The 25,706-nt window shown below is 46.0% G+C and overlaps 1 protein-coding gene and 1 long non-coding RNA gene across 3 annotated transcripts in view; both read left to right on the forward strand.

Annotated features, from left to right (window-relative positions):
* Window positions 1–12,712, forward strand: part of IFT52 (intraflagellar transport 52) — a 32,513-nt gene extending 19,801 nt beyond the window's left edge. For both annotated transcript variants that reach the window (XM_055545064.1, XM_055545065.1), the window contains 5 exons: window positions 2,209–2,363; window positions 7,332–7,419; window positions 8,564–8,672; window positions 10,614–10,759; window positions 12,467–12,712. In XM_055545064.1, coding sequence (XP_055401039.1) covers window positions 2,209–2,363; window positions 7,332–7,419; window positions 8,564–8,672; window positions 10,614–10,759; window positions 12,467–12,523 — 555 coding nt within the window. In that variant the 3' untranslated portion in view covers window positions 12,524–12,712. The remainder of the gene's footprint in view (window positions 1–2,208; window positions 2,364–7,331; window positions 7,420–8,563; window positions 8,673–10,613; window positions 10,760–12,466) is intronic.
* A 6,756-nt stretch (window positions 12,713–19,468) lies between these two features.
* LOC129625967 (uncharacterized) lies at window positions 19,469–21,537 on the forward strand. Its single transcript, XR_008701680.1, has 3 exons — window positions 19,469–19,863; window positions 20,597–20,714; window positions 21,228–21,537. It is a non-coding gene; the product is annotated as an uncharacterized LOC129625967 (long non-coding RNA).
* Window positions 21,538–25,706: the final 4,169 nt, after the last annotated feature.

Raw genomic sequence — 25,706 nt, forward strand, 5'->3', positions numbered from 1 at the left:
ATCCATGGATAGAGGAGCCTGGTAGGCTGCAGTACATGGGGTCGCTAAGATTCGGGTATGACTGAGCGACTTCACTTTCACTTTTCACTTCCACGCATTGGAGAAGGAAATGACAACCCACTCCAGTATTCTTGCCTGGAGAATCCCAAGGGCGGGAAAGTCTGGTGGGCTGCCGTCTATGGGGTCGCACAGAGTCGGACACGACTGAAGCGACTTAGCAGCAGCAGCAACAGTGCCCACTTCAGGCTGATTCCAGAGCCTGTGCCTTTCTGCTGCTCTGTTCTTCTCTCTCTACCATGTGAGACACTGGGCTGGTTCCAAAGCAAAGCCTCAGTACAAAGCCAGAGGAGGGGAGTGTTGTTAAGGCCTTCTTAGCTCTAAAACGGTGCAGTTTCACATACCTTCCAGGTGGGAGACCTGGTGGAAAATGTCCTGTCTTGTAAGGCTTTGGAAAGTAAGACACTGAATCCAGTAACATGACACAGTGAGAAATACTGAAAATCTTCCAGGTGGCGCTAGTGGTAAAGAACTCGCGGGCCATAGGAAACATGGGTTCAGTCCCTGGGAAGATCCCCTGGAAGAGGGCACAGCACCCCACTAGTATTCTTGCCTGGAGAATCCCATGGCCAGAGGAGCCTGGCAGGCTACGGTCCGTGGGGCTGCGGAGTGGGGCGCCACTGAGCGCCCTCTGGGGCGGCGTGGCCCGTGCTCCTCCCCGTGCCGGCGCGCGTCTGTGTCCTGCTCTCACCTTCATCTCTTCCCTGGTAGAGGGTTGAAGCCTCTGCATCGGCCAGATCAGGCCAGGAAGGGCGTTTATTTGTTGATGCTTCTCCCTTGTTTCTGGTCTAAAAAGTTGTTTAAGGATTGGGGAAGTTTATGATGCTTGGGGTATAGAAAAAATTTGTCCTCCTGTTTGACTCAGAGTCTCACTGACATCAAGCTCAGACATATCTCCCCAAGCGCTGGCAGTGGAGAACGTGTAGCCGTTTGTTGTGAGTGAGTTCAGAGACCAGTTTTTCAAACTGTTACCAAGATATCCTTGTTAGAAGTCCGGGTTAAATGCAGTTCAAAGGGAAATTAGGAACACACAAACTTCGGTTGCCAGCATGCATTCATTTAAACTTAAATTTATTGCCTGGCTAGGTAATGTCTTCCCATCATTTGGAATTCAAGAGCAGGCACACTGAAGGCTCTCCCTTCTGCCTTTGCCCAGCCACCTGGTTTTCCTCCCCAGTGACAACAATCTTAGCAGTTGCTCTCATATGTTATTCCAGAGCTAGTTTATACAGGGATAAGCAAACGTGTGTGTGTGTGTGTATACTCTCCTTCCCCCTTGTTTTACCCAGATGGTGCTATATGTATGGTCTGTATATATACTGCCTAGCACTTCGCTTTTTAAATATTATGTCTGGGAGATTTTTCCATATTGTTCATAAAAAGCTTTCTTTGATTGTTTTTTGGAAGCTGCATTGTCCATTGTTTGTACTGCGGTGTACTGTATACCTATTGAGGGACATAGGTTTTCTTGGTCTTCTGCTGTAACCAAGGTGTCATCATTGAAGGTTCTCAGCAGGGATGCAGGCATGTCCGCGGCTAGGTGAGAAGAATTAGGGTCTAGTGTCCAGGGAGGGGTTGTTTGTGCCGGAGTCACACGTGGTTCATGTATAGGACAGGAGACAAAGCAGAGTATACAGCCCATATGCTGGTGGCTGGAGAGAGGATAGACTTTGAAATGGGAGCTTGTGGATTTTCTTTTATGGTTGCTTCTGATTTCTCACTGAACTAGAAAATAAGGTCACCAAAATTAAGAAAGGGAAAATCATTTTAGTTGGTTGAAGTAGCAGACAGAACTGCCTAGGAGAATGGGAACAGGGAATGAACTTGAGAATTGGGTTAATGACTGAGCCCTCAAGATCACAAAAAGGAGGAGAGCCATCCAGCAGGGTCATGCATTTCTCCAGCCGTGTCCAGCTCTGTGCGTGCCAGCCTGCGTCATGGATTTCTCCAGTGCTGGGGTTTACCCAGGTGACCTTGCTCCTTCTTTCCACAGAAATGGGCATATTTAAGGTCTGGCCATCAGTAAGTGTAATCAGCAAGATGTCTTAGCAAGAGAAGAGAAATATTGCAGATTCAGACCTGAGGCGTTGGAGACCAGACAGTAAACCCTAGCCCCTGCTCTGCTGAAAGGAACCGTCTTGTCACTTTCAGATTTCCGACTACATGATGCTGCCCGACACAGCCGCCCTGTCCGAGCGGCTGCGAGTGTGTCTCCAGGAGGGCGATGAGAACCCACGGGACTTCACCAGCCTCTTCGACCTGTCCCTTTATCAGCTGGATACCACCTCCCTCCCGAAGGTCATCAAGTCAGTACTGCGGCTCTCCGCTGCTCTGCACTCCATTCTGAGTGTTCGGTCTGCAAACACAAGCCTGGGGACAGGAGATAGGGTCACAATAAGTGTGGTGTACAAAACGTGTTCTCAGACCTGTGATGAGGTCGGCTGGGACAGCCGGGGGATTGGGGCGGGACTTGATGCAGAGGAAACTGCCCGCAATTATCAGCCTCTGCTGTGTTCCAGGCTCTGTATCAGGCATTTAGAGGAACCAGCTTGGCCTGGTTTGCCCGAGACTTTCCTGGTCTTAGCACAGAGAGCCCCATGTCCCAGGGACCCACTCAGTGAATCAAGATGGTTAGTCAGCCTGTAAGCACACCGCGTTGTGCCTTCTTTTAATGCTTTCGGTGGTCCTCTGAGTTACCTGCCTCATTTTTGGTCGAGGAGTCTGAGGTTTCTTGGGGAAGGATTCTCCCACGTTGGGAGCATGGATTTCAAGCCAGGCCCAAGTGACCTTCAGGCCAGTGCTGGACCCCGTATCATTGCCTGTGCTGTTGTTTTTTGCCTTCTCTGTTGGATCCCTAAGGACAGAGGCAGGGACTAACATTTTTGAGCATCTTGGGCCTGGCACAGGATCTATCAATACATCTCTAATAATAAACTAAAGGCTGAGGGCACAGCTACAGATGCCTGTCTAATGTCCTGTCCTCTGTACTTATGTACAGGGTCACCAAGTACTCCTAGAGCTCCGACTGTGCTGAGCATTGTACCTCAAGTGTAGGGTTTTATGGAGGAGACGGACAGAAGCTGTGATGCAAGGTTATCTGCTAAGTTGCTTCAGTCATGTCCGACTCTGTGCGACCCCATAGACGGCAGCCCACCAGGCTCCCATCCCTGGGATTCTCCAGGCAAGAACACTAGAGTGGGTTGCCATTGCCTTCTCCAATGCATGAAAGTGAAAAGTGAAAGTGCAGTCGCTCAGTCATGTCGGACTCTTAGTGACCCCACAGATGGCAGCCCACCAGGCTCCTCTGCCCATGGGATTTTCCAGGCAAGAGTACTGGAGTGGGTTGCCATTGCCTTCTCCCACAAGGTTATCAATCTAAGGCAAAGTATGAAATGTAAAACTAGAGGCCGTGGCATAATGAGGAAAGAGAATTCCATTCTGACTGGGGTTGCCAGGAAGGCTTTAAGAAAGAGGGGCCCTTTGAGCCAGCTGTTGATGATTTCCAAAAACATTTCTTGGTGACCTGAGACTGCTTGGCCCTCTGCTGGATGCTGCATTTTACGGGGTGAGAGGATTTCAGGAGAAGGTTGGGGGTGCTGGAAGAGAGCCTTCTGCAGGGAGGTCACTATGAGCAAAGGCAGGGTGTGTCCAGGCAAGGAAGTTTATCCTTAGTTGCCGTTTGAACTCGGAGAAGGCAATGGCACCCCACTCCAGTACTCTTGCCTGGAAAATCCCATGGACGGAGGAGCCTGGTAGACTGCAGTCCATGGGGTCGCTAGGAGTCGGACACGACTATAACTTTCAAGTAGACAACCTGAGCGACTTCACTTTCACTTTTCACTTTCATGCATTGGAGAAGGAAATGGCAAGCCACTCCAGTGTTCTTGCTTGGAGAATCCCAGGGACGGGGGAGCCTGGTGGGCTGCCATCTCTGGGGTCACAGAGTTGGACACAACTGAAGCGACTTAGCAGCCGTTTGAACTGTATTTAGCCTTGACTTCTAACAAGTATCATGTTAAGTTTTCTATGTACGTTGCTTTATCACGTAAAATCAGAATGTAGTTCATTCTCCTTGTTGTACACTGTGAGGACACTGAGGCACAGAGAAGTTAAGAGGTTTGCCTAAGGTCACACAGCTAGTTTTCAGTGGGGCCTGAAATTGAATCCAGCCAATCTTAACGCTGAACCCAGGAAGAAATTATCTGGGGATTTGTTAGCATAGGAGATTAGATTGTTTCTCAAAAAGCAAAACAGTCATCCAGTGGTTAAGACTGCTCTTCGACTGCAGAGGGCACGGGTTCAGTCCCTGGTCAGGGAACTAAGATCTCACATGCCATGCAGTGTGACCAAAACTAAAACAAAGAGCAACAACAAAACCCAGCACTAACGTTCCCAGAGCTGCCCAGGCCTCTCTGGCACCCCTCGCCACCTGCAGCTGACAGCCAGGTCAGACATTCTGGCTGCACATCTGGCTCTTTACTTGCTTGGTTTTGAGCTCCAGTGTTTGCTTTCCCACTCAGGGCTTCTCTTTGAAGAAAAGTTTGTCACCCTGCTTCACTAGCTGCTTCCAGTCCAACCGGCTTCTGCAGTTTTGACCTTTTCTCCTCATCGGGGAGGACTGGGCCGTCATAGCCACTCTTCAGTGTTGAATGAGGGGTTCACTGGGACCGTCTGCAGTTTTAGTGTCTGCAGGGCCAGGCGGTGGATGTTTCAGAGGCCTGGACGGCTCTTTTCATTGTTTGTCTTTCCCACCACAGCAGAGGGCAGGCGTTCCTGGTTTACGGTTTCTCTGTGGAGCACATACGTATTTTCATTTGCACGTACCAACTTTTGAAAACAGCTCAAAAGTTGCATTACTCAAAAAGAAGTTTTTTACTCTTTTTGAGTAACAGTTCTATTAGTTGTTAAATATTTATGTCAACTGGAGGTATTGCTCTGAGGTGACTTCATTTGTCCTTCTTTGTTTTAATAATAGGTCTTTGGTTTTTTAGATTATTCCTTTTTTTAAAAAAAAAAATTTAATTGAAGGATGATTGCCTTACAGAATTTTGTGGTTTTCTGTCATATATCAACAAGAATCAGCTGTAGGTATACCCACGTCCCCTCCCTCCCACCTCCCTCCTCATCCCAGCCTTCAGCCTGTCACAGAGCCCCTGTTTGAGTTCCCTGAGTCATACAGCAAACTCCCATTGGCTATCTATTTTACATATGGTAATTAATATAAATGTCTGTGTTACTCTGTCCATACATCTCCCCTTCTCCCTCCTCTCGTACCATGTCCATAGGTCTGTTCTCTTGTCTGTTTCTCCATTGCTTCCCTGAAAATAAATTCATCAGCTATCTCTTTAGATTCCATATATATGCGTCAGTATATGGATATTTATGTTTTTCTTGCTGACTTACTGCACTCTATATAATAGGCTCTAGTTTCACCCACCTCATTAGAATGGATACAAATGGATTCCTTTGGTCTTAGTTGTGGCACACAAGATCTTTAGTTGCAGGCCTGTGGGATCTAGTTCAGTCACCAGGATGGAACATGGGCCCTCTGCATGAGGAGCTTGGAGTCTCAGACACTGGACCACCAGGGAAGTCCTGATCATTTTTCTGAATTAGGTTTTGCTTGGTTTTAAGATGAGCTTCTCCACTAATCACACCTGCCACTCGCCGCCCCCCCGGCCCTCTGGCCGGTACATGTTGGCTCATTGTAGGAGGAAGATTGTGGCAGGTGGTGAGCTTCGTGGAGAAAGGGAAGACTTAGTGGAACTTGTTTTATTAGTAATAGAGGGCTTCAGTCGTCAGCTCTGTCTGGGGACAGAAAACAGAATATCATGGCTAGGATGACCAAGGTGAGGACTGGTAGCAAGGTTCTTTGTGTGTGGATAGTAGGACTTTTATCTTAGAACTGCCTTTCATTTTGCCTTCTGGGTAGACTGAGTCATGGGGCTTCTGATTAGCAGGGATCGGCCAGATCTAAGTTCTAATCTTGCCTGCGAGGCTTTTTAATCTTGTGACCTTGGGAAGCTACTTCTTCTCTGTACCTCTGTTTCCTCTTCCTATGAGATTACACCCACTGCCCAGGATTATTTTGAGGATCCAGTGAAATCAGTGCCTGCTCGAGAATCCTTATTTCTCTTCTCTCCATGGGGTCTTCTGCTCACTGCTAGGAAAGAGGCTCCCCGAACACCTGGGACTAGTAGAGGAGGTGACAGCAGTAAGCTCAGCCAAGCTCCTTTCTGCAGTCACAGATCTGTATGCTTTCTGCAAGCACCTGTGTGAAGAAACAGGCATGAACTTTGTCCACACTTGTTGGTGTTTGCTTGTTTAGATGAATTTTGAAAGGCTACACACGAGCATACAGTTTCAGTTGGTTTATTTTAATTTGCCTCATTTCCAGACAGCCAGTTGGCAGCCTGTACATGATGCAAAAGGTCAACTGAATGTTCAAGAGAAGGGAGGGAAAGGGGAAGTGCAGTAAAAAAAAAATGATCTCTGGGGAAAGGTCAGCACGCGACTCCATGAACCCCTTCCTACTGCTCTCCTTGCACTGCAGCCTCGCTGGCTGCCCTGCTGTTCTCTGAAAATGTGTCGCCCCCTTCCCCCTTCTTACTGACCTCTGCCCGGGACGGCACTGAGGGTGGCCACACGCCCTGGGCCTGCCTTCACTCGGGGCGGCTGGGACCAGCGGCACTCCCACCCCTGCCCTGTCTCTGTCCCTCTCCTGATCTGCTTTTCTTCCTAATGCTTGTTAATCCCCGGCATCATAGCTTTTGTTTATTGGGTGTCTCTCTTCTGCTACAGTGTCAGTCCCATGAGGGCGTGCCTTGGTCTCTTTTTTTCCCCTGCTGCTGGACTCCTGGCGGATAAAACTGTCTGGCACACAGTAGGTGTTCAGTAAATGGAGTGAATGAACGCGCAGAAGTGTATATCCTGCAGCTCTGTTGAGACTTCCTGTTTGATTCCTGTCTCTTAACGATGAAAACAAATAAGGAAACACAATGAGTTGTAGAATTCACAGTGTCCGGTGGGTAAAAATTAGAAGCCTATTCAGGAGATGCCTGATAGGAGGAGCCTCAATAAAGTTGCACTGTCTACTACAATAGAGGAGATGTCTGAAAGGCTCATTCCATTGCATGTAACAGCACATTTTGTGTGATTTTAATTTTTTTGCCAAGATGCTACACTGTGGAGAAGAGCATCGTGTGATCAATTAGACGTGCTTTGCCTTGGTGTCTCATCCTGATTCCCCCATTTTTATCTTCTTCTCTACACAGGGCTTATGAACAGCTCAACGTGAAACATGAACCTCTCCAGCTCATCCAGCCTCAGTTTGAGACGCCGCTGCCAGCCCTTCAGCCAGCAGTGAGTAGGTGTGGGTGGAGCATCTGGCTGCAGAGCCTCGACGTCTGCCCTTCCCTTGCCAGCTGGCCTCATGTGGAACAGGCCTCCTTGTGGGGTCATGTGTCTCTGGCTCTAAATATGCACAGAGACCAAGCCTGTTAGTATTCTACAGGGACTTCCATTTGATGGGGTCCTAAACTGAGGAATCAAGGGTGTGATTCTGTTTAATAGCCTCTCTGGCTATTAAACATTTCCCATCCTGTTGGGTTGGAGGGCATATATGAGAATTCCTGGGTGAAGAGGAGAAAGAGCTTTGTGCTAGAAAGCTTTGAGCTTTCCAGGCAGCAGGCACTGAGATTCACAGCACAGTTCTCAGAGCCCAGGGGCCAACCATGTGTCTATAGGTTATTTTTCAACATTCCAGTTCAACATGAGCTCCACTTGCCTTTGGAACTGCCTTATGCTGGACTTTTCCCTGGTGGTCTAGTGGCTAAGACTCCACGCTCCCAAGGCAGGGGGCCCAGGTTTGATCCCTGGTCAGGGAACTAGATCTCACATGGTGCAAATAAAATCCCACAACTAACCCCAGTGCAGCTAAATAAATAAATAAATGAATATTTTAAAAATCTGTCTTATCCTCCTACCTTCTGGAATGTTACAAGGCAGTTAACTGGCTACAGCTTGGTAGCTTGAAAATCGGCCATGGTGGAGATGTTTATAGAACAGAAAATGACAAATGCTACAGATCAGGCCTGTTTTAAGTGATAGCTCAGCATTTAGCAGCACACTACTGGTTCATACCTGTGAACTCTGGCTCTAAGTTCAGCACTTTCTATATTAATGTACATCCGTTCCCCCAATTTCTGTCACGGTTAGATGAGAAACAGTCAAAAGGTCAACACAAATAAAGGCCTGAGAAGCGCCAGGCTTTGTGTCTTTGAACAAGTTGATGGGCGCTGGGACCCCAGCTTGGTCAGTTCGGCGGGGTGGCTGGAGCTGGCTCCGCTGGGTTGCTCCCAGTGGGCGGCCGCCATGCTTGCCGTGGCCTCATGGGCTGAGGGGCGACAGGCGCTGCGCGTCTCATCCTCTTGTTTTCCTTCTGTCTCATTCCTGTCAATTATGGCTCTGGATACGCTCTTCTGTAAAAGACCTCATTGCCTTTTAGGTTTTCCCTCCTAGTTTCAGGGAATTACCACCTCCTCCGCTGGAGCTATTTGACTTAGATGAGACGTTCTCCTCTGAGAAGGCCCGGCTTGCTCAGATTACCAATAAGTGTGAGTTTGGTCAAATTTTTTTTTTCTTTTGTGAGTTTTACTAAATTGTAAATTTCTGAGATTTGCCATGAGAGAAAGTTTATAGTTTGTTTAGGGAGAAGAAAATAGGAATGGGAGTATATAAAATGACAGTTTTGTTTATTTCATGTAAATGATGTTGACTGTAAGAGCCAGTTAGCTCAGTGAGTTAGAGGGCAGTGCCAAGCGGAAGCTAGAATCTCAGCTTTAATTCCTGTGCGTCTTTATCTCTGACCTGTTGAGTGACCCCAGGATGAATCCTGACCTTGGCTACCACATAGCAAATCTAGGCCAGTGGTCATAGGAGCACTTGAATAAGAAGATTCAGTAGGGCCAAGAGAATTACAGAGACTTCAGATTGGAAGGACTCCTAGAGAGTCCAGTGTGTCCACCCTGACCCATGGGTGAGGAAAGGCCCCGGGCTACACAGCTGCTCAGTGAGTGGTGCTCCCGACTCTCAGCCCAGGGCTCCTCCTGACATGCCCTGCCTCCAGCACAGCACGTGGGCCTGCACACGTGTGCTCAGAGACATAAAAGTAACCGTCCATTCTGAGGCAGTGACCCCACTCCTGGGAATCTAACCTAGGGAGACAAATGAAGGTATACAGATGAGACGACTACATTATTTATTTAATAAATAAAATACAGTTGGGAATAGCCTTAGTGTTCAGTCATAGGGGAATGGTAGTAAATGTGTATGACTGTGCCATATTCAGTCAGTGGGATAAAACATAGTCATTATAAAAGAGCTTTACAAAGCTCGGGGGGGACACTGAGTGAACTGGAGATTCCTAAATGAAGAAAGCAAAATATAAAACTGTACTTGTGGTAGGATCTCAACTATGCAAACATCTATATATGCTCAGAGACCAGAACGGAGTGTGCAAACGTGGTCATAGTTCAGTGTCAGACACTGCATTTCTGTTCCGTTCCAGATATTGAGGTAGGTGCCGGGCAATCAGATATTAGTAAGACCCAGTAAGTACCCTGTAGGAATAATAGACCTGTGAAGGATTAGATGCTTTGACCCAGCATTTCTGATTCTAGCAGTCTCTCTTCCAGAATTTCTTGTAGAAATGCAAAACAAAAAAGGTACAGCTATAGAGCTGTTAACTGTATCATTCAAAAAACTGACAACAGTCTAACAGCCTATCAGGAGGAAGACTGGTTAAAAAAAATATGAAACAAACTGTTGAAAGATGAGCATAGGCTTTGACATGGAATGTCTATGTTACACCATTAAATGATAAAGACAACTTACAGAACTGTTGTAGTCTGATCCTTACACATGGAGGGATTTTTTTTACACATGTAGATATGCAGGCATACATAGCAGTATTTATCCTAGATAGTATTGGTGGGGGTTAGAGTGAGATATCATTTCTACCATAGCTTTAAAAATGCAAGTCAGAGGGGAAAAAGAAAAGAAGTGACAGTCTAGTGTAAGAAGGGCAGTAATGACTGTCCATTCTTGATATACAGCTGGAAATTGTTTCAGAGAATTATGGGTGATTTTTTCTTTCATTCCTTTTCTGTAACATTGCTATAATAAATGCTCTTTAAAATACCCATATGTCCTTCTCATAATGGTCCCTGCGGCATTCAGAGAATGGTAATTTCATTTCCTGCTGGCTGCTCCTCTTTGTAATGTAGGAATGCTGGATCTGGGAATAGTGAGCCAGAACCAGTGCAGCTTTATTCTGTCTAGGAGTGTCACACTTCTGGCCTACTAATTTACAAAAACAGCACATCAGAGATCTCTACAGTCTATCACTGTTTGAGTCCTTTGGTCACATTACCCAAGGGAGAGGTGAGTGATCTTGAGAGATGTAGGAACCCTACAGGGATACCCAGACCACAGTAAGTCTGTACTTGGGGCAGGGCAGAATCAAGGATGAATCTAACCACTGCAACTGTGCTCAGGTACTGAAGAAGACCTGGAATTCTATGTCAGGAAGTGTGGCGACATCCTTGGAGTCACCAATAAACTCCCAAAGGACCGGCAAGATGCCAAACATATCCTTGAGCACATCTTCTTCCAAGTGGTGGAGTTCAAGAAGTTGAACCAGGTACAGAGCCCAGAAGGCCCACTCAAGTGGTCAAGTGGGGATATCATCCACAAACTGGACTTGGCATGGTCCGTGCCACTCATTCATTCTGTCGGAATTTCACTGTCTACTGGGTGGACAAACAGGTGACGGCCTGCGCTTGTGGGATGTGTATTCTAGCTGGAGCGACTGACAGTATACAGACCACATAGCATCTTACGTTTAAACCACACAGGATGCCAGGAGATGAAACGTGGCATAAACCAGAGCAGGCTCAGAGGGGTCAGTGTACTGAAGGTGGCAAGATTCAGGGGTGGTCGGGGTGGGCCACACACACTCCAGAGCTGGCATGGGAGCCAGGAGTTGGCCATGGAGGGGCTGGCCATGGAGATAGCTGGGAGATGAGTGTCCCAGGCAGACAGAAGACCTGTGCAGAGTCCCTAAGGCGGGACTCTGCTTGGCTCGTTTGAGGAACAGCAGTGATGCCTATGTGGCGGACGAGAACTCAGCCAAGGACAGAGCAGCAGGATGTGAGGACAGAAACCATCTTGCCCTGGGCTAAGGACTTAACATTTATTATGCCAGGCCTTCATCTTATCTGTCCCTGGACAGGATTTCTAAAATTAAATGCCCAACCACTGCTGGCAAATGGATATTCATTTATATACTACTGATTGGAGAATAAGCTGGTTCCATTTTTATGGAGATATTTTTTAGGATATTCAGAAGCCTTGAAATACATGGATACCTCTGACCCAGCAATTTTAATCCTCAGAATTTGTCTTAATAATACAATCCTGGGACTTCCCTGGCAGTTCAGTGGTTAAGACTCCACACTTCCGCTGCAGGGGGCACATGTTCAATCCCTGGTTGGGGAACTAACATCCCAAGTACCACACCGCACAGCCAAAAAATAAAAAAATAATATAATTCTGAATACATGTAGATTTACCAGTCAGAATGCTCAGCAAAGCATTGTTTTCATAGAAGAAAACCATCAGCAGGGAACTAGTTAAGTACCTAGGGTGCACGCATAAGATTAAGAATGTTTAGAAGGATGTTCAGGCACTTGGGAAGACATTCATGATACAGCGGTGGGAGGGGGGGAGAGGGCTATGAAACAGTAGAAGAGAGTCTGTTTCACACACACAGGTTCTAGATGCTGAGTAGAAAGACTGATGAGGATCCGAGCCACTGCTGGTAGGCACTGGCGCTGCTGGGTGTTCATACTGCAGGCCTCAGGTGTGCTAGCATGGTGCTGGATGTCAGGGTTGTGGCAGTGAATGCAGTCCTTGCTGCCAGAGCTCCATGCAGTGGGCAAGGCAGGAATATATGGGCATTTACGGTGCTCTTCAGATAAGTGCCAGGAAGGCACCTCAGAGGCAAGGTGTTGAAAACCTGCTCAGCACTGACGTGTGGGGCAGGGGGAGGCTAGTAAATTCCCAGCAGTACTTACGCTGGTGGCAAGGCAGGGTCAGGCCCCCAGGCCCAAGGGTGTTTCCATCAGTACCGTCAACTGTATTTGCTCCCCACTCATCATGGTGGGTAGTGGGTTGTAATCAGAGCCCTATCTGGTCATGAAAACTTGATCCTTGGCCTGGATGTAGCCTTAAAGCCAGAGATTACCCGTGTCCCAGTCAGAATCGTTCATCAAAGTCCAAAACAACAGAGTTCACATTTTAGGTTTTGAACTGAAATACTAACATTCTGTCTTACTCCCTCCTCTAGGAACATGACATTGACACACGGCATTCCAGAACAGCTTCTGAGGACCAAGCCTCTTGAAGCATTTTCTGCCTCCCGATTCTTTGTAAACTTTTTGAATTATCCCTCAGTTTTTAAGAAAATTGTCTATACAGTCTTTCCTCTCTGACCTGTGGGAAGATCTGTGCATCTTCTGTAAGTGCCCAGAGAGGGACAACATTTCTTATGTAAGATATGTTCCATTTTTTAAATTAAATGTTTGAATCTGTACTTTGATAATTGATGCATCAGTCTTTCATTGAAATCTTCCCAGTTCTAGATGTGATTTTCTTTGATCAAAAGCATATATAATTCTCAAACTTATGAGTACTGTACAGCTTTTAGACTAGTTCAAAAGGGTAGAAAATAAACTTAACCCACAGTCTGTGTGCCCCCTGTACCTATGAACAGGCCTCCCGGGGGCACTAGTGGAAGGTAAAAGAGTTGGTAGGTGTCTTCCTTACATGGATTGCGCCCTCCTTCACCTCCCAGCTGTCCACGGGCTCAACCATTTGGAGGCTGTTGTCTTAGCCCACAGTTTGTCCCCCTCCTTTGAGCTCCTGAACCACTCAGCTTTACCATTTTAGGTCAGAATGTAGGACAGAAGGTGATCATCTGTCCCACGGACAATGGGAGAGATTGTACTTGCTTGAGCATGGCAGTCAACATGGAAATGCACAATGTGCTGGATACACTAGGAACCAGCTTTAGGGAAAGCCTGAAAGACAAAGATTGCAGATCCACCACCATGTATGTAAGGGATGTGGTTCAGTGGGAGTAGCTTAGCTGGTGGATTCTGTAAGGGTAGGAAGCATGGAAGGAAGCCCCTTAGGGGGCGTCATATAACTCCAAGAGGAAATAACAAGGGCAGGGATTTAAGATGCTGTTGTAGGGACTTCCCTGGCCGTCCAGTGATTAAGACTCGGCACTTCCAATGCAGGAGGCACAGCTTTGATCCCTGGTCAGTAAGCTAAGATCCCACAGGCCTTCATGGTACAGCCAAAAAAAAAAAAAGATTCCTAAGATGCTGTCGTAAGAAAGCTGGCATTCTGAAATAGATTTGGTCTGGGTGTTGAAGGTCAGGTTGGCAACATTTTGAGCCCCACTGCCTGGAACAGTGGTGAAGCTAATGGAAGATGGGGATTCTAAAGGGTGAGCTTGTTTGGAGCGTAAGAACCAGCTGAGACTATGGTAATTCATGGAAGCGATAAATAACCAGTCAATAGCTGCTACTGCTGCTAAGTCACTTCAGTCGTGTCCGACTCTGTGTGACCCCATAGATGGCAGCCCACCAGGCTCCCCTGTCCCTGGGATTCTCCAGGCAAGAACACTGGAGTGGGTTGCCATTTCCTTCTCCAATGCATGAAAGTGAAAAGTGAAAGTGAAGTCGCTCAGTCGTGTCCGATTCTTAGCGACCCTGTGGACAGCACCCTACCAGGCTCCTCCGTCCATGTGATTTTCCAGGCAAGAGTACTGGAGTGGGGTGCCATTCCCTTCTCCGAGTCAATAGCTAGAAGTCCGTAAATGAGGCTTAGAAAAGATGTCCAGTCTCAACACCTTAGTTTTTCACATGGAGTTGATCACTGAAGCCAGAATACACTGTCAAGGAATGAACTTTTATTTTTAATTTAAAACCTTGGGATGAAAGACTCAAGTCACATCCTGAATTTCAAAAGACTTATTTATTCATGTTAAAGCTGTGTTTGTAGGCTTCCATTCTCTCACACACTCAAGCCCTTGTGCAGGGCTTCCTCGAGTGACCCAGCCAGAGCCACTGTGTTGGGGACGGGGGAGACCACTTTGATGAAAGGGCAGAATCTGGGGGCCTGCTGGGGACAAGCAGCTATGGAACAGCATAGAGTATTGTGGAAATATATTTGGAATTCCAAAAATGTGCTCAAAAATTACCTCCCAACCCATGTGCTCTTACACTCTGGGTCTGGTGCTCCTGCCACTGAGAGGTGAGGTCTGTGATCCATGCCTTTGAGTCTGGCACTATGGAAGTGACACTGTGACTTCTGAGGCTAGGTCGTAAAAGGCTATACAGCTTCTGCCTGGTTCTCTTGGGACACTCATCTTTAGAGCCACAAGCCTCCATGCAAGAAGCATGAGGTTACCTGGATGGCTATGTGGATAGGCCACGAATAGATGTTCTGGCCAACAGCCAGCCCGTACAAGCATTGCCTGCCAAACTCGTGAGTGAAGAGGCCTCCAAATGCTTCCTGCCCTCAACATGAAGTCACCGAGCCTTCTAGTTGTCCTAGCTGAAGTCCCAGATGCTATGCAGCAAACTGTCCCTGCTCTGACCTTTCTGAATTCCTGACCCACACAATCTATAAACGTTATAAAACAGCAGTTTAAGCCACTGATTTGGAGTGATTTGTTATGCAGCAATAGATAACTACAATTTTATTTTTTGAGGTAACCTTGGTTTGTAAGTTTCGTGTGTACATTTCTACTTCTGTATTTCCTACAGGGTTTCCCCCGCTGCCCCCGGGCCCTTTCTCTCTGGTAACCACTGCTTTGTACCTATATGCTCATATCTACAGTTTTAGAAGGAACTTTTTGGATCATATCCAAGTTCACTTTCCAGCAGAGACACGGGGGCCTTGTAGACCGAGGGGCAGAGAAGCAGCAACTGCCTGCCTGCCTGCTAACCTGGAGCTTCTCCCATCACACCCCTGACTCAAGAAGTTTCCTTGGAAGGGGCACGGCCTGTCTTGCCATGAGCTGGCTTTCCCCTTAATCTATGGATGACTTGTGGCAATAATGTATGCTTTCCCCAACTTCTTATGAAAAATTTGAAACAGAAGTACAATAAACCTACTTTTCTGAAGTGAATATATTGCCATATATACTAAATGTATGTGTGTATAATTTTTCTTACTGAACATCTGAAATTAAGTTTCAGTCTTTCTAACACTTTAATATACATCACCTTAATATACCTTAATATACATCACTGTGTAACTACAGTATACCATTATCATATCTAGTATGTAATACTTATTTAGATGAAGATCCAACCAGTCCATCCTAAAGGAAATAAGTCCTGAATATTCATTGGAAGAACTGATGCTGAAGCTGAAACCAATACTTTGGCCACCTGAAATGAACAACTGACTCATTTGCAAAGACCCTGATGCTGGGAAAGACTGAAGGTAGGAGAAAAAGGGATGACAGAGGATAAGATGGCTGGATGGCATCACTGACTCAATGGACATGAGTTTGAGTAAACTCCAGCAGTTCGCGATGGACAGGGAGGCCTGGCGTGCTGCAGTCCATGGGGGTCACAAGGATTTGGACACGACTGAGGGACTGAACTGAACTGACTGAACTGAGTATTTAATACTTATTCAAATGTTCCCCATTTGTCCCCAGAACGTGAAATATCTTTTCAAGCTAGAATCCAGTCAAATTTCACATATTGGATTTCATTGTCTCTAGTCTCTTAAAATCTCTCCCTACCTCTTTGTGTTCCTTTTTCTTTCCCATTTTTTTTTTTTAGTGACATTGATTTTTTTTTTTTTTTTTTTTTTTTGGTCACACCTCTCAGCATACGGAACTTCCCCAACCAGTAGAAGTGCAGAGTCTTAAGCACTGGACCACCAGGGTTGCCCCCACATTGAGTTTTTGAGGAGACTAAACTAGGTGTCATACATTCTAGAAATCTGATGGTTTCATTATAGTGTCTATTGTCCCTTTATTTCCTGCAAGCTGGAAGTTAGGCACAGAGGCTAGCTTTGAACAAAACTTTTTTGGTGAGACTGTTTCACAGGTGATGCTATGTATGGTGTCAGGTCCCCTATTAGTGAAATTAAATTTAATCAACTGGTTAAGAGAATGAGTATGAGTAGGGGTGTTTTTAAACTGAAACATGAGCTCTTAAACACATGAAAAGAGGCTCAACATGCTCATCATTAGAGAAAATGCAAATCAGAACTATAATGAGGTATCATCTTCACAGCAGTTAGAATGGCCGCCATCAAAAAAATCTACAAGTGCTGGAAAGGATGTGGAGAAAAGGGAACTCCCTTGCACTGCTGGGGTGAATGCAAATTGTTATAGCCACTGTGGAAAACAGTATGGAGATATATTTAAAAACTAGGAATAAAACTACCATCAGTTCAGTTCAGTTCAGTTACGTCTGACTCTTTGCGACCCCATGCATCGCAGCACATCAAGCCTCCTTGTCCATCACCAACTCCCGGAGTTTACCCAAACTCATGTCCATCAAGTCAGTGATGCCATCCAGCCATCTCATCTTCTGTCGTCCCCTTCTCCTCCTGCCCCCAATCCCTCCCAGCATCAGGGTCTTTTCCAATGAGTCAGCTCTTCGCATGAGGTGGCCAAAGTACTGGAGTTTCAGCTTCAACATCAGTCCTTCCAATGAACACCCAGGACTGATCTCCTTTAGGATGGACTGGTTGGATCTCCTTGCAGTCCAAGGGACTCGCAAGAGTCCTCCAACACCACAGTTCAAAAGCATCAATTCTTCAGCGCTCAGCTTTCTTCACAGTCCAACGCTCACATCCATACATGACCAGTGGAAAAACCATAGCCTTGACTAGATGGACCTTTGATGGCAAAGTAATATCTCTGCTTTTTAATAAGCTATCTAGGTTGGTCATAACTTTCCTTTCAAGGAGTAAGCATCTTTTAATTTCATGGCTGCAGTCACCATCTGCAGTGATTTTGGAGCTCCAAAAATAAAGTCTGACACTGTTTTCACTGTTTCCCCATCTGTTTCCCGTGAAGTGATGGGACCAGATATCATGATCTTCGTTTTCTGAATGTTGAGCTTTAAGCCAACTTTTTCACTCTCCTTTTTCACTTTCATCAAGAGGCTTTTGAGTTCCTCTTCACTCTCTGCCATAAGGGTGTCATCTGCATATCTGAGGTTATTGATATTTCTCCCAGCTATCTTGATTCCAGCTTGTGCTCCTTCCAGCCCAGCGTTTCTCATGGTGTACTCTGCATAGAAGTTAAATAAGCAGGGTGACAATATACAACCTTGACGTACTCCTTTTCCTATTTGGAACCAGTCTGTTGTTCCATGTGCAGTTCTAACTGTTGCTTCCTGACCTGCATATAGGTTTCTCAAGAGGCTACTATACGACCCAGCAAACATGAGCCCTTTATCCCCATTGCTGTTCACCTATGTACACAAACTTTTTTCTGGCACATAAGGCACTTGAGATGAAAAAGTTAACTTGAATAAATGTTGTTTCAATTTCACACTTAAAAAAACAAAACAAAGCAACCACAAAAAAGTGATAGAACTTGGCCTAGTAGGTAATAGCAACAACAACAAAAAATTGTTGGAGATTTTATTTAGTGAACTCAAATACATCTCTGAAGGAGTTAACATAGAAAGAGTTACCCATGGGTGACAAAAGTTCTCTCCCTCCCAAAGAGCAAGGCAGAAAATTAAAATCTGTGCTATCTTATGACAGATTATAGATCTACTATGTGGCTTTTGCTAAGTTACTGTTTACTTATAAAATCAAGTAAGACAGCTTTTCAAACTCTTCCATAAAAAGTCCTAGAACACTACTTATGCCTCAATGAAACTGAAGGATGTTGGAGAGAGTTTCAACCTCTTCAGCCATTCAGTTCCCCTTTCTGCAACCAAGGCTATTAATTTCTTCCGCTGCCTTCAAGAGACAGGAAGAAATATATACACTTTAAAAAGAATAATAAATCTTGCTCATACTAAATTTTAACATGCAGATGACACCACCCTTATGGCAGAAAGTGAAGAGGAACTAAAAAGCCTCTTGATGAAAGTGAAAGAGGAGAGTGAAAAAGTTGGCTTAAAGCTCAACATTCAGAAAACGAAAATCATGGTATCTGGTCCTATCACTTCATGGGAAATAGATGGGGAAACAGTGGAAACAGTGTCAGACTTAATTTTTCTGGGCTCCAAAATCACTGCAGATGGTGACTGCAGCCATGAAATTAAAAGATGCTTACTCCTTGAAAGGAAAGTTATGACCAACCTAGATAGCATATTAAAAAGCAGAGATATTACTTTGCCAACAAAGGTCCATCTAGTCAAGGCTATGGTTTTTCCAGTGGTCACGTAGGGATGTGAGAGTTGGACTATGAAGAAAGCTGAGCGCTGAAGAATTGATGCTTTTGAACTGTGGTGTTGGAGAAGACTCTTGAGAGTCCCTTGGATTGCAAGGAGATCCAACCAGTTCATCCTAAGGGAAATCAGTCCTGGGATTTCTTTGGAAGGACTGATGTTGAAGCCGAAAATCCAATACTTTGGCCACCTCATGCGAAGCGTTGATTCATTGGAAAAAAACCCTGACGCTGGGAAGGATTGGGGGCAGGAGGAGAAGGGGATGACAGAGGATGAGATGGCTGGATGGCATCACCGACTAGATGGACGTGAGTTTGAGTGAACTCCGGGAGTTGGTGATGGACAAGGGGGCCTGGCGTGCTGCTATTCATGGGATCGCAAAGAGTCGGACACGACTGAGCTACTGAACTGAACTGAACTGAAGCCTACTAACATCCTAGGGCTGTGCTCCTGTAGCTCACAATGTAAACGTTGAAAGAAATTAATCTCTTAGGTGGCAAACGGTGACAAACAACACGAAGGAAATCTGCAGCGTTAGGGGCTCGTTCAGGGCTGCTTGCTGAGCCACAGAAGGGGGTCAACCGGGCTCTCGGTCGTGACCGCCACGGCGTCGGGGGCCGGCGATGTACCTGCCTTGCTCCCGCTCCCTCCTGAGCATTTCTGTCATCGTCCTCCCACGATCTGAAACAGCAGGCTCTCAGCGAGCACGGCTCCGGAAGGGGCAGGACCGGAGGGATCGGCGGGCGACAACGGAAAGCCGGGAAAAGACGCTGGAGACCCACAACCCAGCAGCCGGACTCCAAGCGGACCCTGAGCGCCCGCGCCCTTTAGTGACGTCAAGCGACGCGACTCCCGTCCTGCCTCGCGCGGCGCCGAACCTGGGGCGCGCCCCTGAAAGGGGGCGGGCTGAGACTCAGGCGCCGGCTGTGAGGTTTACCCTGCCTGGCGCCTTCCGCCTTTGTTTACTAGGTGGGGAGCTTCAAAACTGGTCACGTTGCTAATTCCCTGTCACTCGGGGAGGCCAGGGACTGCCAGGTGGACTCCAAGGCCTGATTTTCCCTGTCTTCACAGAGAAGAGCGATGTTCCCTCCAAGTGCGGCCCCGGATCCTGGCAGGGCTAGCCGGTGCCTCTGGACTAGGCCTTGGTGTTCGTCGTCCGTTCCCTCCCTGACTGTGTGCTCTAGCTCCGTAGTCCGTGACTTCTTCCTGCTTGATTGCTGAACTGCAAGTGGCCACGTTACAAAAGGAAGAACTAAGTGTTTGCGAAAGCTGATGCCCCAGAAGGCACAGGGTAAGAGATCAAAGGTGTGGGCTGGACTTCGTGTGTGTATAAAAGCAGCCCAGGTCCTGGCATTCGTCTCAGTCTCATCCTCCTCATCAGGCATACGAGAGATTTGCAGTAGATGGTTTCTAAGAGACCAAGTTGTCACCGTTTGGACCTACTGTATAGTACTTGGAACTCTGCTCAATGTTATGTAGCAGCTTGGATGGGAGGGGAGTTTGGGGGAGAATGGATGCATGCATGTGTGTGGCTGAGTCCATTAGCTGTTCACCTGAAACTGCCCCAACATTGTTTGTTAATCAGCTATACCCCAATACAAAAAGTTTTGTAAAAATAACAAGTTCTCACCCTTTTCAGTTGCATAAATGACACAGCTAGGGCTGGCATGAACCTGGACAAACCCAGGCAGGATTGATTGCTGTGTTCTGTGGTAGTAACCCCACACTTCTCCCAGTGATTGAAGAGGGATCGCTAGAGTCACGCCGAAGGAACATATCCATCACTCCCCCAAAACTTCCTCGTGTCCCTTTGTTACCCTTTTCTACAACCGTTGTCACGTTAGAGTGGTTCTGTTACTACTGATTGGTTTGCAGTTTCTAGAGTTGTGTGTAAATGGAATCAGACAGTGTATACCCTTTGTCTTCTTTCAGCATAATTATTTTGAGATTGATATTGAATAAGTAATCCCTTTTTATTGTCAGAGTGGATATATTTGTTTTATATCTGTAATTTGTTTTCACAGTTACCTGTTGGTGGACGTTGAGGTTGCCTCCAGTTTGGGCTATTACAAATAAAACTATGTAAAAGGCTCTGTGTGGACATGTGCATTCACTTTTCTTGGCTCCATATGGCATTAACAGGTGTGTATATTTTTAAGAAACTGCTGAGCTGTTTCTAAAGTGATTGTACAATTTCATATTCCACCAACAGTATTTGATGTTGATGTCTGATGACTCCCCATTTTCATCAACATTTGGCGTGATTAGTCTTCTCAGTCAGGGATTCTAATAGGTGTAGTTTTAATTTGCATTTCCCTAATGAAATAGTATTGAGTATCTTTTCATGTGCTTTGCCACTTCATATATTTTGAAGGTGAAGTTGGAGGGGAAAGCCAATAGGATTTGCAGGTAGATCAGATAAGTGATGTGAGAGAAGAGTCAAAAATATCTTCAACTCTGGTCAGTCCCTGAGTACTTCCTAATAGTTCTGTCCCTAACATGCACTGGCTGTTCCTGCAGACTGCCTTGCAAATTCCTAAATCACCCAACTTTGAAGAGTCTTCAGTGACATGTTCGTTTGGTACCCACAGCCTTTGCCTTTATTTTCACCCTTAGAAATCTAATTTTCTGTTTACTCATTATCTCCCCTGTCAGCTGGTGAGCTACTGGAGAAGACGGATGGTTGGATTGTCTCCAGATGACTAGCCCCTGGTGCAGCCTAGCCCAATCATTTTGGCATATTTTCACAAACTCTACTCTTCAAATTTGCATTTCAAAGTATGGGCGCTTTGCTTCAAGTTATCTGCGTCAAGCTGTGTGATCATGGCAGCTTAACATCTGTGTGCCTCAATTTCCTCATCTTAAAAATGGGGACCTGTTGATTGATACCTGCTTCTCATAGTGATGAGTATTAAACGCAAAATGAATGCAAAGCCTTTACTACGTTGCCTGGCCCATGGTGTCTTCCCCAGTAAAATCTAGCTATTATTTTCTGACCTGAATATTTTGCCAGTCCTTTGCTAGAACTCAAATATAGATGCTTTGCAAATAGTTATCCATAAAATCTCAATGATTTGAAAAGTGGATGGGGAAATTTCACTGTTGAAGTCTGATTTGTTGAATCAGATAACTGAATTGCTTCCCTGCCTTGAAATGGGAAAGTCTCCCATTTCCAGTGCTGGTCCCGGACCTCTCATGCCTCTGGCCACCTGTTGCTGTGATCTACAGTGATACCCTTGGGGGTGAGGCAGAAGTATTTTTTTATTTTTTAGCCATACCGCAAGGCTTTCGAGATCTTACCTTCCTGACCAGGGATTGAACACTGATCCTTGGCCTTGAGAGCACAGAGTCCTATCCACTGGACATGGTCAGGGAATTCCATGAGCAGAAGTATCTGAAAAACATACCTTTGTTTCGAAATCTCTTTTGATGGTCCTTATAAGACACAATTCAAACTCTAACATTCCAAGTTCTCCCAGTTCTCTTCTGTGCCTTCCTAACAACTCTCCAGCCCAAATGTTAGCTTTAATATTTCATTCATTCATTCAGTTAAGAATGTGTAAAAGCCCTTCTGTGAGTACCTGCCAAGAGCCAAACATTATGGTCAACCTCCGAAGCTAAAAAAGTGAATGCAGGAACTTCCCCAGTGGCCAGTAGTTAAGACTGAGCTTCCACTGTAGAGGGTGCACATTTGATCTCTGGTCCGGGAACTAAGATCTCACAGGCATGCTTTGCTGTGCAGCCAAAAAAAATGTGAATATGGGGTTGTCCCTGATCTTAGGAGAGCAGTAAAATCATGGGCAGAGGAAGTATGAGTGGGAGGACAAGGACGATAAGGAGGTGCTCCCTGGATAGTCCATAGGATCGCAAAGAGTCCAACACGACTGAGGCGATTTAGCACACACATAGTAGATGGAGGGGAGACGCCTGGCAAAGGGACTGTGATCCTACTTCTCATTTGTGACCCTGTGGACTGTAGCCCGCCAGGTTCCTCCAACCATGGAATTCTCCAGGCAAGAATACTGGAGTGAATTTTCAGAGGCTGTTTCTGACTCGGAGATCAAACCAGGTCTCCTGTACTGCAGGCAGATTCTTTACCATCTAAGCCACCAGGGAAGCCCACTTATCACTGACTTGTTATCAGTGTTTGATTTGTGTCTAGCCTGATGCTGCACCCGGAGCATTTGATAAGTAGATTTGATGCTGTCTTCCCAAGCAGGGGCAAGCTCTGGGTCTGGAGCCTTAGGTGGGGCAGATTGTGAAATGACCAAATGACTGAAGCCTCCCTGTCCAAAGAGGCATGTGCAGAAAAAGTTTCCTGATAGAGTGTAATCTGTATGTTATCAGTCCTGGGCCCAGGGACCACTCCCAGCTGTGGCTGCACCCAGGACACTTGGAGTCCTCTCTCCAGGGGTGTCTGTTGGCGTGATGATAACTGGAGAAGACACACTTGTTCAGATAACCAGATTCCATCTGGTACCAGAGTGACCTCCCTGCTCACTGACTCCAGGCTTCTTAGGCTCTGGTGTAGACAAAGAACGTCACCCGAGTCACTTCAGTAAACAAAGGATGTTGTGGCCCTCAGCCACTGCAGCCGCCCCTGGCACTGTACCCTGAGAAGATTTAGGGTGGAGAAAAAATAGGATACTGGCCCTAGATAGTTAAGGTGCAAATCAGGTGAATAATTTCAATACACCTAGACCCTGGGATCTTGCTGTACGTAGAAAAATCCCTCTTCCCCTTCGGAAAATGGAGCTGGGATGAAAATCCGGGAATATGACCCCCATACTCCTCCTTCCCCAGAGAATCTTCCACCCTTTCATTTGTATCCCCCTCAGAGCCAGCTTGCCAGAGAAATCCAGGGCAGCAGCTCCCCACCTGTCTGCCTGCTCTCGTTCAGAGGGGGTATTCTTGCTTAAATAAATTCTCACTTTACTTTCCTAATCTCCTTGCTTCGTTTCTAAATTCTCTTGAGACAAAGAAAGAACTTTAACCAAGAACACCAGGTTCTCTCTTTTTCCTAAAATGAGACTAATTAGCCATGTGAGAGAATGTGCTGTGTGCAATGCAGCTTCCTAGACCTGAAAGGACAAGCATGAGAGCAGCTGAAGAGTAATAATAATAATACAATAAGTAATGTAGAGCTTATCACGTGCCAGGGATTGTTCTCAGAGGTTTACATATATCAATGTATTTAATCCTACAACCACCTCACAAAGTAGATAACCAGTGTAGTGATCAAGAGCATAGACTCTAGAACTAGACAGCCCAGGTTTGGCTCTCTGCTTTGCCATTTACTAGCAGTGTGACCTGGGAGAGGCCTGTGTCTCTGTCCCCATCTGCCAAAAGAAGAGACTGCTATTACTAGCTCATAGGAATAAATGAATTAAAATCCATTGTTGTTCATTCGCTAAGTCACATCTGACTTTTGCGACCCCATGGACTGCAGCACACCAGGCTTCCCTGTCCTTCACCATCTCCCAGAGTTTACTCAAACTCATGTCCATTGATTTGGTGATGCCATTCAACCATCTCATTCTCTGTCGCCCCCTTCTCCTCCTGCCCTCAATCTTTGCCAGCATCAGGGTCTTTTCCAGTGAGTGGGCCAAAAGTATTGGAGCTTCGGCATCAGCATCAATCCTTCCAATTGAATATTCAGAGTTGATTTCCTTTAGAATTGACTGGTTTGATCTTGCTGTCCAAAGAGTCTTACAAAGTGGCTGCAGGTGAAAGTGAAAAGTCATTCAGTCATGCCCAACTCTTTGGGACACCATGGACTATAAGTCCATGGAATTTTTCAGGCCAGAATATTGGAATGGGTAGCCTTTCCCTTCTCCAGCGGATCTTCCCAACCCAGGGATCAAACCCAGGTCTCCTGCATTGCAGGCGGATTCTTTACCAACTGAGCTGAGGGAAGCACAAACCAGTGGCTAGCACATAGTAAAAGCTGTCTAAGTTCTTGGTAAATATCAAGACCTGATAAAATATATCACTTTTATAGATGAGAAAACAGAGGCGCAGAAACTACTTTCCTGTGATCCCACAATTAGTAAACACGGAGTTGGGAATCAAATCCTGGGCAGTGTGGCTTCAGAGCCTGGACTCTTAAATACTATGTGCTATTTCAAATCCTGAAAGATGATGCTGTGAAAGTGCTACACTCAATATGCCAGCAAATTTGGAAAACTCAGCAGTGGCCACAGGACTGGAAAAGGTCAGTTTTCATTCCAATCCCAAAGAAAGGCAATGCCAAAGAATGCTCAAACTACCACACAATTGCACTCATCTCACACGCTAGTAAAGTAATGCTCAAAATTCTCCAAGCCAGGCTTCAGCAATATGTGAAGCGTGAACTTCCTGATGTTCAAGCTGGTTTTGGGAAAGGCAGAGGAACCAGAGATCAAATTGCCAGCATCCGCTGGATCACGGAAAAAGCAAGAGAGTTCCAGAAAAACATCTATTTCTGCTTTATTGACTATGCCAAAGCCTTTGACTGTGTGGATCACAATAAACTGGAAAATTCTTCAAAAGATGGGAATACCAGACCACCTGATTTGCCTCTTGAGAAATTTGTATGCAGGTCAGGAAGCAACAGTTAGAACTGGACATGGAACAACAGACTGGTTCCAAATAGGAAAAGGAGTACGTCAAGGCTGTATATTGTCACCCTGCTTATTTAACTTATGTGCAGAGTACACCATGAGAAACGCTGGGCTGGAAGGAGCACAAGCTGGAATCAAGATAGCTGAGAGAAATATCAATAACCTCAGATATGCAGATGACACCACCCTTATGGCAGAAAGTGAAGAGGAACTAAAAAGCCTCTTGATGAAGGTGATTCAAGAAGAGAGTGAAAAAGTGGGCTTAAAACTCAACATTCAGAAAACGAAGATCATGGCATCTGGTCCCATCACTTCATGGGAAATAGATGGGGAAACAGTGTCAGACTTTATTTTTCGGGGCTCCAAAATCACTACAGACGGTGACTGCAGCCATGAAATGAAAAGACGTTTACTCCTTGGAAGAAAAGTTATGACCAACCTAGATAGCATATTGAAAGGCAGAGACATTACTTTGCCAACAAAGGCCCGTCTAGTCAAGGCTATGGTTTTTCCAGTGGTCATGTATGGATGT

This window comes from Bubalus kerabau, chromosome 13 (genome assembly GCF_029407905.1).
Source record: "Bubalus kerabau isolate K-KA32 ecotype Philippines breed swamp buffalo chromosome 13, PCC_UOA_SB_1v2, whole genome shotgun sequence".
NCBI classification, from domain to species: domain Eukaryota; kingdom Metazoa; phylum Chordata; class Mammalia; order Artiodactyla; family Bovidae; genus Bubalus; species Bubalus kerabau.